Here is a 13,006-nt window from a genome sequence, read left to right on the forward strand (position 1 = left end):
TTCCTGTTTGGCACGCATGCCTTTGTCCCATGTGTGTGTGTGTGTGTGTTTGCGTATTGACCGAAAGGCTGCGTGTGTGTGTGTGTGTACGTATTGATCCGCCACAGCCACAGGGCTTCTCGGCATCACTTACAGAGGGTCAAAGGAGGTAAAAACATGCTTGTCGCTTCAGTTCGGGTCCAATAATGGTTGAAAAAGAACACACGTGTGTTTAAAAACTCCACCAGAAATCCATAATCTTCATCAGCATCCCATGTTAGCCCTAAACGTCGTCAATAGATCAATACAGTGAAATTACAGTGGTTGTTCCTGCTAATTGTGAGGGATTTAGTGCTAATGCTTTAATTGGCTGTTTACTTTCCAATAAGGTAACAGAATGGGCCGCTAAATCATGTATAGCCAATTTAGAGTGTTACAGTACTGATGGTGCCATTAATTCAGCTTTTACACTGACGTATTACACATTCAGCAGTCGCTGAGGGATGATGTATCCGCGCCCTACTTCCTGGATGTTTTTATGCATGTGCGGGTCTGTGGGTGTCACTGATACGCAGCGGCAGTAAAAATGACCCTTTCTGCGAGTGACAGCTTTAAACGCTGAGAGCTATGAGTGTATGTATGGTGTGTCACTGCATGTGTGTGTGTGTGTGTGTGTGTGTGTGTGTGTGTGTGTGTGTGTGTGCAGAAACCATCTCTGCTGGGAGAGAAAAAAAACAGCCTTTCAGCTCTTATCAGGAAGCTTCCAGAACGGGACCAATCACCTCCCACTGCTGAGCTATCAATGTGGAGTTAATTGCCTTTCAGAGGGAAAGCATGTTGGTGGGATGGGGGGTAGGGGGCGGGGGAGTTGTGTGTGCATGTTGCCTTTTTTTCCTTGTTTGTCAGCTTATTCTCTTTTCCCCATAATACACGGTTACATTACGATGTAGTGCAGGATGTGTGCCTGGGATTGCATGGAAGGCCGCTAGCCTGCAACCCATCATGATTCACATTATTTACTTAAACGACAGGAACAAACGGACTCGACAGAAACTGATACAAACCACATTACACAGGCACAGCGGCTCCCGGAGATGAAGAGGGACGATACGGAGGGAAGGACAGATAAGTGGAAGGAGGGATGTGAGACGGAGAGAAAGAGAGAGAGAGAGGGAGAGAAAGAGGTGGGCTGGACTTGGCATGCGGACAGCGTGTTCTGTGAGCGCTATAGAGGACAAGGTCGTTCAAGGTCTGCTGTCATGCTTGATGGGTTACAGTGGGGGTTTCTGATAGGATAAGGAGCAGCGGGGGTGGGATTGAGTGGGGGTCATCGTGAAGTTGTGTATGCATCAGAAGTCCCCTGCTTGTGACACATCAGAAACCTGCGTGTGCGTGCGTGCATCCGCGTGCATCCCCATGTTTACATGTCCAGCGCTAATGGCCTTGTGTTGTAGCGCCACATCTCTCATGTCTAATTGCATTTGTCACAGTTTGTAGCCTTGAATACCTCGACACTAAGCATTACTCCATTCTCTAGAGTGCACGTTTGATAAGAGAGGAGCTGTATGCTCGCTGCTTTGTACACATGAAGTGTTCATACTCTCTGAAACACGTTAGCTGACCCTTAAAGGAACAATAGACGTTTTAAAATAAAACTGAAAAAGGCTTCAAGGAAGATATTCTGTACGTGCAGCACATGTGCACACTGGTTTTGTTCATGCATAGATAATATATCTCCATACGTTTGGCAGGCAGGAGGGAGAGACGCCAACGTGTCAAAATATGTCGGTGCCTGCAGGAATGGATCACACCCCAGAAGCCTCTTAGCATTTTTCCATCATATGGCACCTCAGAAGGCCATCAGTGACTCCGTATGTGTGTGTGTTTGCTGATCCACTTCTGCGTGTGTGTGTGTGTGTGTGTGTTCTGTGTGTGTGACAGCAAAAGTGAACAGGATCTCGTCTGTGTTCTTCCTTTTCATTATTACTATTATTATCCTTTGCAGATTTGCTTTGGCTGCACTGTAATATCTGCGTGTTGCAGAGGTGAAATGAGAACATTGATTTCAGTTACCGCTTAGCCACTAGTCTCTGCAAGCCAGGCAGTTTGTATAAAACAAGATGAATGTGATGGAAACTGTAATACAATTACTAATGACAAATCGCATCCCGCGGATTTCAAGCTCAGCAGTATTGCGCACTCGCACGCCGGCGTGTACACAGACACACGTCTTTGGGGGTGGGTCGTGTTGGGATTGCTTTAAGATAAAAACGCTGATTGGATTAACGGCCGGCTGATGTACAGTCGGATTCAGATTCGCTGAAGAGATCCATCAATTTGGCAGCACTGTCCGGGCGTGCTGCTCCGAACGAAGAAAGTGGAGTAATAGAAAGTGATCCTGGAAGTTGTTCAAGGAGTTTTGCACAAATTCCGGAAGAAACATCTTCATGCAAGAGCACATTTGTGTGTGAGGTGTAGCAAGCATCACGGTAATTCAGTTACAGTTGAACCACATCCTCTCTTTTTTTCCACTAAACTGCTTCCTCTTCTGCAGGTTGACCTCACTTGTGTGACATCATTTAGGTCAGGCGACGCTGAGCTTCTCTGATAAAGTTCCTGATGGTAGCCGTCATGCAAATCGAACAAACAGCTGCATTTAGAGTGGTAGTCATGGTTCATGAATGTTTGAAGCACAGTTTTGATGGCTCATTGTTTGAGATTACAACATCTTGCACTCTTATGATGGGGTTTGTGGTTATTGCAGACACATTGTGAAATAGACGCAGTGCTTCCTCTCTTCCTTTGTTTGTTCTGCCCGTCGCCCTTTTGTTTTCTCCTGCACATGCATGATAGAATTACAGTAAAGACAGACTGCACGCAGCCAGTCGTTTCAAATTCACTGTCTCGGCTCTCAAATAAGTTTGAGTTGTAATTTTTTCTCCCTCCTCTCCCCGTATCGTAATGGATTAACATTCTAACAGTTGGCTCCTATGGAACGAAAGCTCCTTGATGTGTGGTAGGAAAATCCCCTTCATTAAGTCACCAAGGCAGATAATCAGTTTGGGCCAGATCAGGTGGAAGAGTGTGCGTACACTAGAGCAGGCATTAACATGCTTGTGCTCCGAGTTTAGCAATCTCGAGCATGGGGGTATATAATGTATTGTTCCAACAGGAAGGAGGAATTAAAGGAGAAAGATGCTGGTCATGAGTTCAAACGCGTCCCTTTTTGTGATTAGTAGTTGCCTTTATGCAAAATCATGAGATATTAAGCAGCTTTGGGTCATTCTTATGTATCCCCTGGGCGAAACACTTGTGACTTTCACAGTTTTTAAATGGCTTAATGTTTCTTCTTCCCCTTCTCTCTTTTATCTACAGTGAATGAGTATGTGTTCATGGTCCAAGCCAGAGGGATCCAGATCAGAGAGAACGTGAAGAACATTGGGGCTCAGGTCCTGGAGCAGGTGGTGAGAGGGGCTTACAGCATCAATGGCACAGGTAAAAACACACACCAAGGTGGTTTTTTTTTTTAAGAAACAGCGTGCAGAGGAATGCAGCTTTGGCCAGGGTTAAATAAGGAAACTAAATAAAAAGAGCTTTTGTAGTTCAGTGTGTTCCAGTCTGACTCACATAAAGATTACCAAGCTTAGGCCACAGGCAAAGAGGTGAGAAGATTAAAGGCATCAAAACAATGCAGCGCAAAGCTAAACTCATGCCGATTAGAAGACTGGATTAAGCTGCCGCTGATGGTGATGCTGATACTTTTATGTGTGTGTGGCTTCAGATTATACGTACGACTTCAACGTGAGCGAGAGCGATGCTCCTCCCACCACGTACCTCGCAGAGGAAGTCACCTACCTCCCCTCTCAGGTCTGCCCTGAGAGGATGCTCTCCATGAGTGAGTACACTGTTTAAATTCATCTTTGACCTGATCCTGGCAGGTAAATCTGTGATATTTTTAAGGCAACAAATGTCCCAAAGTCACCTCAGTTAACCTTTAAGGACTAACAACTGTGCCTGTTTCTACATATTGGTTTGAATAATGAGTAATTAAATGGTTAAGAGCTTGTGTGTTATTTCTGTTCTGATGAGGCATGCTAACGTGTTGTAATAGCACAGCTTTATTTAACAACGTATGCCCCAGATTGCTTAACTGTTACCAGTTTAGACAGGCATTTCTCTTCTTTCCCTTCCTTCCTCTTTCTTATACCTCTTCATTACAAATTTGGTCATCTTTTTTACTACTTCCTCTTACTCATAATTTTTCTGGCTAAATCGGTCTATTCTTTCTCTCCCTCTCTGTGTCACGCACAGAGGGCAGGTTGGAGGTGAATATGAGCGAGGTATCTTTGGAGGATGTGGAGAGATACTTGCTGGAGGGGGAGCCCAGCATGGCCCGTGGAGGCTACTGGAAGCCCAAAGACTGTTTACCTCGCTGGAAGGTAAGTGTGGATGTGACATTGTTGAGACGACTGTTCACTGAAAAGCACTGTTGAAAATAAACAGACTGGGTTGAAGACAAACAAACACTGCATGGTTTTGATATGAAACTGATTTCAGAAAATTGGAGAAATTGCCAACACCCCAGAACTGAGTTTATTTGAGTCAGTTTATGCACACTAAAAGAGATAATAGCAGTCATATAAGACATATTACAGATATATGACTAGGGACACACTAATAAGCTAAATAAAGCTTGAGAATAGGGGCTCTAGAACAAAGCAGACTATATTAAAATAGGTTTTTAATACATTTTCTAGATTTGGAAATCAATGTTTATATTACCAGCAACATTTTTAACCACAAAAACAAATGCCAAATCAAATTTAATATAATAAGTATAGTATAGTATATTAATTATATTATTATTTATTATTATTTATTTATTTAATAATTATTTATTATTTTGTATATATTTAGTACACTATTATTTATTATTATGTCTTATTATCTATGTATTTAATAATTATATATTATGTTGTATAGATTTAATATAGTATTATTTATTATTATGTATTATTATTATTTGTTAATATTGTTTATTTATTAATTATTTAGTATATTTAGTAGACTAAAAAGCCTCCCAATATATGTTTTTTTTTTACTTTGGTTAAGTAGACAGGATACAATTTTAGAGACCTAAGGCAAGTGGAAATAATATAATTACTGATTTCAGTTTTATTTTAAATATATTTTTAATACTTTTGATATTTATTTATATGCTTAGATCTGTAATAGTATGAGATATTTTCTGATATCTCATGTCTGTGCAACATAAAATCTGAGTTAAATTCCTTGAATGTGTTCGCATACTTCACATACACTAATGCTGATTGTGATTCTGAGCTTAGATGAACTTGTTTCCAATGTTTTATGTTTTATTATATTTTATTTAAGATTTCCTTCCAACACGGTAATGAAGGAGTTTTGCAAAAAGTAATGCCATTCTTTGTAACAGGCATGGCTGTCACAGCTGATGTCTCCTCAGCACTTTACATTGAGTCTAGTGAGATGAGAGTGATTTTTTTATTGAGGTGTCCCTGGAGAGGTTACAATGGTGTGAAGAGTCAGTTTCACATACTTGAAGTTTGCAGCATTCTCAGTCATACAGTGCAGATACTGTTCCCCACATGTGCAACACGTGTCCCGTGCAAGCTCATCTCATATGCATGCTCCTACCACTTCCCTGCTTATTCTGTCGCTTACTATGCAAATCAGGATGATGCGCTGGCTCTGCCCGTCATTCAGATGCAAACAATGTACACATTCATTAAGTGATTCGTCATTAAGTATCAGTTTCTGTGTGGTTTGCAGAAAGGTTTCAGTCTCAACCCTCTTCTACTGTGTGCTCTTTCTTTTTATCACTTTCCTTTTTTTTGGCCATCAGCGCAATCCTTCCTGCCATCTGTCTGTCTGTCTGTCTGTCTGTCTCTCACACTCATGCCCTGAGGGACTATGTATATTCTGACAATCATCTTTCTATCTCTCTCATTTAACAGCAATCATCTCTTATCTACCTCGATAGTCTCTCTCACTCTCTTAGTCAATCACTTTCTTTCCTTCCTGAGACAGTTAGCTTTTTGTGGAGCCTCAAAAGAAACTTAAAAAAACAGGGACTGTCATAGCAACCGCAGTCTACGGGGGGAAATAAACACTTTCACAGACGATTAGAGCCTCTGTGCCTCTATGATCGATGCATGCCACGTCTCATTGTGGAAATGAGATTCTAAGGACCTGACATGTCATAAATCTTTATGCTAATTAGTGTTTTTAGTGCTGTCTTCACCCAAACTTTTTCATTTACTTCCTGCTGAGAGATCGCTTCTCCCAGAAGCATTTTGTACAAATAGTACGGTTAATTTGTTGCACATCTGTGCCTCTGTGTCCCCCCTTACATTTATATGCATGTCTTTCATATCTTGTGTCTCTTAGGTGGCAATCCTAGTCCCGTTCAGGAACCGACATGAACATTTACCCATCCTTCTAAGACATCTGGTACCAGTGCTGCAGAAACAGAGACTCCAGTTTGCCTTTTATGTCATAGAGCAGGTATGAAAACACTCACTGACAGTTTGTGTAAGTGGAAACACCTACAGAAATAGGAATTGTTTTGATATAAAAGTCTCTCTTTTAATTCTTAGGGGGGTACGGAGCCATTTAACAGAGCCATGTTGTTCAACGTGGGCTACAAGGAGGCGATGAAGGACCTGGACTGGGACTGTCTGGTCTTCCACGACGTGGACCACCTCATGGAGAACGACAGAAACTACTACGGCTGCACAGACATGCCCCGGCACTTTGCTGTCAAACTTGACAAGTACTCCTACATGTGAGTCCTGATTCTGTCTCCATGGGCATCATGCTGTAAATGTAATCCTTACTTAATATGAATTTAATATGTGTAATTGTCTCCCCCTGAAGGCTTCCATATAATGAGTTCTTTGGTGGTGTCAGTGGCCTGACGGTGAAGCAGTTCAAAAAGATTAATGGATTTCCTAATGCATTCTGGGGCTGGGGAGGAGAGGACGATGACCTCTGGAACAGGTGAGGTGAACACACAAACACACACACACACAGCAGCACGAGGCTGTCTGCTTTGTTGACATGAGGCGTGCTCAAGAGAAAGGTTTGGCTTGTTTTGTGCACAGCAGGTTTTTGTAATAGGTTGCCCTTGTCGCACAGCGCTGTTGTCCCTCCCCCCGCCTACACAGAACACAGGCAGCTGTACACACTCAGGCCTCTCAGTACCAATTCTGTCTGATTGACATTGTGTTTTTGTTTCTGTATGTAATGATCCCTTTTGTGTGCAGTTACTGCGAAACCTTTCCCTCTTGTACGTCTGTATCATGCAGCGCACAGAGTAAACATGATTACACGGCTATCAAAGTGATGACTTGATTATGTTTTCTTTTGAAAATATAACAATGAACGACATCACAATGCTTGCTCCGCCTGTGTGTGTACATTATACATTAATGAGTGTTAAATGTTTGTGTAGGGTGCAGTTCGCCAACTACTCAGTAAGTAGACCGCACGGAGAGCAGGGGCGCTATATGTCGATTCCACATCACCACCGCGGGGAGGTCCAGTTCCTTGGAAGGTTAGTGTAAATGCATACACACACACACACACACACACACACACACACACACACCCTGGTTAACAAATGGAGGCTGATAATTGTAATGAGGCTTAGGCTCATGTGGTGCAAGCCAGTCACATGAAAAGCCAGTGCAGTGACTTTGAGAGAATTTCAACCCTTTTAAAGACTTTGCATGTGACACGCTCGTATGCTTCAGGGCTGAATTCCAATCATTCCATCTGTGAGTTACTGTGAACAGCTGAAGAATAAATGTTTCTCTGATTTAATAACTCAAGGAGTAGATACGAGAAAGAAAATAAGAAATAAATAAAAATGATCAAAAGTATAAATATTCTATGTAAAAAGTCGTTTTTTTGTTTTTGTCTTGATTAATGTGGTGTATTCAGGCAGACAATACTGCAGTGATCTGCCGATGAGTCATGTCCAGGGAAATAAATATGCAACTGCCACTTTCTGTCCGACACTCTCAATGTCAGCCAACTTTTCCTTCTAGTGTCACTGTCTAGGATGATGAAACCTGTTCCTCTACTTGTGTCTTTGTTCATTAATGCTCAGGTGCCACTCCATGTAACTTGTCTAACCTGAACATTAACCGTAAGACATAGAACTGTTATTGTTTTGTCTTCTGACTAACTGATTGTTTTATTCTTGCAGGTATAGTCTACTACGCCACTCAAAGGAGAGACAGAAAGTGGATGGTCTTAACAACCTAAACTACTCCCCCCTAGTGTCCAGGAGGCCTCTCTACACCAACATCACAGTCAGCTTGAGCAGAAAGCTCGCACCCGTAGCTGACTACTGATGAAGGCACAGCTGGACTGCAAAAAAACAAAACACCTGGGAATCAAAGTCCTCTGGGACATCAGCCATATCTCACCAGTTGCAGCACTGCTTAGGACTTTTTAGTTGGTTTGATTCTTTGCTTTGTTTCTTTTCTTTGTATGCAAAAAAAGGAGACTCAAAAAAGTGCGTTGGATAAATCATAAAAGAAAAAATTAAGGATAAATGCTGTACTTGCTTGTGCCACAGTCCATCACTGCTCTCATCTGGGCTTATCTAGTCTGCAGTCTCCACATGCCTTTTGCACCATTTTGGCCTTCAGCATCCATCCATCCAATCATTCATTCACTGTCTTATCCAGTCTAAGATTAGCGCAGCCCATACACTAGTGTGCTTGTTTTATTAAAATAAGCCATGATACACCCGCACATGCACGTACACACACACTAGCTCGACTTACATGTGCTGACACATTCCCCTAAGCTTTGATTATTTTTACTTTGCTCTTGCACTTCTCTCCTTTTTAGCAAATGCAGTAAACCTGTGAAAACATTTTGCATGCACACACGACCACAGAGCATCTTTACCCGAGTGGACTCTTGCAGCTGGTTCTGCAGAAGGTATGCCAAATCTACAAGTGAAGAGAGCAAGAGAATATGCTATAAAAAAGAGTGAGAGTTTGAGTTCTGTATACTGTATGTAGAGAATATTAATAGCTTAATCATCTCTTACCAACTATGTTTTGTCCTGTGAAATTACCATTGAAAGACTGTGTGGTTTGTGTTTGCGTAGTTGCATTTGATGTTCTGGCTGCCTGCAAGTGGCTGTATGTTGGAGAGCAATGCTCATCCTGTTAGCAATAAGCTGTAATATCCGACAGCAGAACTTAGACCTGACTTCCTCACTCTACAGATGCAATAGCACGGGTGCTAGTATACCCTCATTGGACTACAGAGACGGAGCGACTGCGTATGCAAACTTCACACTCAACACACCTTTGCCTAAGCAAACATGCCACCCTGTTCGGAACCTATGTGCGTGTCTGTGTGCATATAAGTGAGGGAGAGCTATGCAAATGGCCTGTATGTATCCTGTTGTCAGTGCAAAGGTCTTCAGGATGACCTCCAGGAGACTTTCACCCCTGAAACTGTGACAGACTGACTTTAGACCTCGCTTTGTGTGTGGTGTGCGAGTGCAGGCCAGGGAAGGAAAAAACGGTTTATTTTTGGATCTTAATATTTACTCACCTTCATTTTTATGGGAGAGGAAGCAGAGGAAGAGAATACTTGATTGCCGTCACTGTCACTGGTGTTTACAGAAGCTTTTGCTTTGTTATTTTTCAGATTGTCTAGTGTTTGCAATAGCCAGCCCTACTCCACTGTGGGTGCTGGGAAAACTGTATATCTACAACAACCAATCTATGGCTGCCTTTATTTTTTTAACAGACTCTTCTTTATGTAGGCGCGGATAGGGAGGAAGAAGATGCGTATTTAAGCAACACATGCTAAACCACTGATTAGCTTTGTTAGCATGTTAGCCAGCGAGTTCCCCGTGTAAATCAAATTTGGGTCATTTAGGTCTGAGATGATTCATTTGGTGCATGCAGCCTAAAAGACTCTGACAGAACACAGAAGTTGCTAGAAACGTCCCGTCTCTAATTTATGTCTTTGACAGTGTTGATTTAACTCAAATATCCCAATACTGTAAACGTAGTTCCTTTTTAGAAAAGCTTACAGACACTTTCTCCTCACTGTCTGTCCTCTGGTCATGCAGCTACTTCATTTCACACAGATCGCCTTGTATGTGTTTCTTAAGATATGTGTTTTTGGGGGGGATAACGTGGGTGGTTGACAAACGTCGTGTTCCCACAGAGAAATAAGATGTTTAGAGGCTGGACCTCGTTTTATTTATTTGATCTTTTATGGATTATTTTCTGTAATTGTTCCGTTTTTATTTTTCTTGCGGTTGATGTGATGATTTAGTAGGTGACATATGACAGACTGTGTTAGATGCACTGAAATTTGTAGTAATGTGTATTTATGTGGGGTTCAGGCGTGCGTAAACGGGGAGCTGGACCATTTCATGTAGGTGAAATGGGACAGGACCCGTCGCCTGGTGTGTGTTAATCTGCTGAACAGACACGTTGGAGGGTGCCATTTTGTGTGACGACCACAGGAAGAGCAAGACGCCTAATCAGAAAATGCTACTTGTCCCTGTCTTTCACTGAGCAGCTCCTTTTATACTAATTGTTAATCAATGGTGCTGACCTTCCAGAGATCCCTTCGAGGGACTCTCTCTCCACGTGCTCTCTGGTACCAACGCTAACATCTGAAAGGCTAGTATCGACAGGCAAAACATTCCGCTTTTATGTCGTTCCAACCTGCATATCAGTGATTGTTTTACTTACATGGAAGGCAAACCTGGGGCCTTCTCATCCTGCCAGGAGAAGCTCATTTGTGTATTTGCTCTCTTGGTTCATTGTCACAAACAGGAGCATGTGTTTACCTCCCAGACAGGCACACGGGAGGTGCCCAGTGGAAGTCACGGACAGTAGCGGCATACGTGTTAAGTTTTTCTTTTCCATGTGTGTTTGAGTGAAATGGCTCAACCTCTCAGAGGTCTGACTGTCCTCCATGTCCATTCTTTTGAGGTTATTTGTTTTTCATTTTGTTTTACAGCACTGATAAGATTCACAGGTCCCTTTCTAGGACTTACATACATGAAATTGTATATTATCATTTATTATTGCATTGCTTTAAATTAAAAGCTAGATGGACGTATAGGAAAAAAGACAAATTCAGGAGAGGATTCAGACCTTCACCCTGGATGACGTAGATATACTCGGAGTCCATTTTCAGGCTCTGTGCTCCACTAAGTAGAAAGAGCAGCTAGGTCGGCCAGCACGTAAAGAAAAGGATATGATGGGCGAAATCAGTCAGCACTCTTTGTTTAAAACAGGAAATGGGTTGTTGGCAGCATGCTGGCAGCCTTGTTGCTGTTATATTTACTGTACCTGGTCTTAATCCAGACCAACAACAAGACCAGGCCTGCTGCTCACCCGGGAGGCTCCATCGTCCCATGCTCTCACCTCCTCTGATCCATTCTGTGCCAGTTTAAATGAAGGGACCATTCTTTTTTGGGCATCTGACAAGACTGGCAGCCTTAAAGCTTCTTAATTTATTGCAGTGTTTTTTTTTTTCTTTTTTCACTCGAGTTTTTATTTTTTTTATAAGCTAAAAAATATTTAAATTGAAAAAAAGTGCATATCAAGAAAATGATCATTGTAAATATTGTTGTGTGTAGTGTTTTAGAAGTTCTATAAGGTCTTAAATCACTACAGATGCTAGCATAAAGAACAAGGCTTTTGGAGGGATTAGGCTGGAGGTTTTATCGGGTGCCATTTAAGTGCTAGTGAAGCTAACACAGCGACATCAACGTTTTTACATCACCGCTTCCCTGCACAGCCTTTGTTTTTGGTTTTTTTCAAAGATTAAAAATACCCATGAGTTTTAAATTCCTCGCACGGGCTCTGAGGTGTTCCCTGTACCTCACATGTTGTAGCCATTGAAGCGACATATTCCGGCAGACGTGGGCATCTGTCTCCAGATGGAGTTCAGTGTCCTTGCCTCTGCCTGTCATGTCTCTTTGATAGTCGGGGTAAGGCCCAGGTCAGAGGGAAGCACGGCAGGATGGCGAGCGTCAGCCAAAAACACCATATGCTTACAATGCAACCGAACACGGGCACCCAAACCAGCCACACAATCCACTCTAAAATCTACACTGATTCATTTTTTTGTATGAAAGCAAACTACTATTAAAAAATAAATAAAAAGTATACAGATCGCTAAATTTAAAATATATCTTCTCTGATTGTAAGGAGAGAAACTCTCCTTGAATTGAAGCCATTTGAAGCCACTTGTCGAAACTTGATGTCAGCCTTATGTGAATCCGTTTGTGTATCGGCATATTATGTTTTGATTATTGAAATTTGTATGATGGAGATTTTTCTTTTATACCATCATTGTTATTGTCAAAGTACACCAATAAAATGAAACTTGTAAAGATACAGAAGTCCTTGTCTCTGCATGGGTTTTTTCGCCGTGCGTGTAACTTCAGTGTTCGGGGCCTGTGCCAAAGCATTTCCTCTCTGGGCAGTCACAGCGGCTCTATTTTGGATGTCCAGAATAATAATGCGGTTGTGCTCCTTGCTACAACTGCTTTAGCTGAGTGTAAACAGGCGCACACAGGCATGCTTCCTGTAAGGAGACATTAAGTTCATACGTCATTACTCGTACAATATGCAGAGCATGAATTGGCAACAGTTTGAGCATGAGGGGGGAATTATACTTCAATTCAAAACCAAGGCCGTCGCTTTTTGTAGCCTGCACGGCCTGTAACACTGGGAGCTGATGAAGTCCTAGAGGATGTTCTGCAGAGGAATCCTCTAATTAATTCCATTTACTGACACATGGTTTGAGATTCCCCCAATTTAAAAATCCTTAACTATGTTTGGTTGTAGCCCGCATGATCACTGAGAAAGGATATGGGCAGCATCACGTCAACTCTTTAACACTCTCACCCGAACAGAGGACTCTTGTCTCTGTTTTTGGCTCTTGTGATCCACAGTAAAATCCTACACTCCTCACT

General features: G+C 42.1%; 1 protein-coding gene across 1 annotated transcript in view; it reads left to right on the plus strand.

Moving 5' to 3' along the window:
- b4galt5 (UDP-Gal:betaGlcNAc beta 1,4- galactosyltransferase, polypeptide 5) overlaps positions 1-12,424 on the plus strand; it is a 30,911-nt gene extending 18,487 nt beyond the window's left edge. The window contains exons 2-9 of the mRNA XM_069660370.1: positions 3,355-3,474; positions 3,761-3,874; positions 4,291-4,418; positions 6,409-6,525; positions 6,618-6,805; positions 6,898-7,020; positions 7,475-7,576; positions 8,234-12,424. Of these exons, the coding sequence (XP_069516471.1) occupies positions 3,355-3,474; positions 3,761-3,874; positions 4,291-4,418; positions 6,409-6,525; positions 6,618-6,805; positions 6,898-7,020; positions 7,475-7,576; positions 8,234-8,381 (1,040 nt within the window). The 3' untranslated portion in view covers positions 8,382-12,424. The remainder of the gene's footprint in view (positions 1-3,354; positions 3,475-3,760; positions 3,875-4,290; positions 4,419-6,408; positions 6,526-6,617; positions 6,806-6,897; positions 7,021-7,474; positions 7,577-8,233) is intronic.
- Positions 12,425-13,006: the final 582 nt, after the last annotated feature.

The sequence above is a fragment of the Semicossyphus pulcher genome, unplaced genomic scaffold (assembly GCF_022749685.1).
Source record: "Semicossyphus pulcher isolate SPU_LCO1_2020_fin unplaced genomic scaffold, fSemPul1.0.p SCAF_13, whole genome shotgun sequence".
Lineage (NCBI taxonomy): Eukaryota > Metazoa > Chordata > Actinopteri > Labriformes > Labridae > Semicossyphus > Semicossyphus pulcher.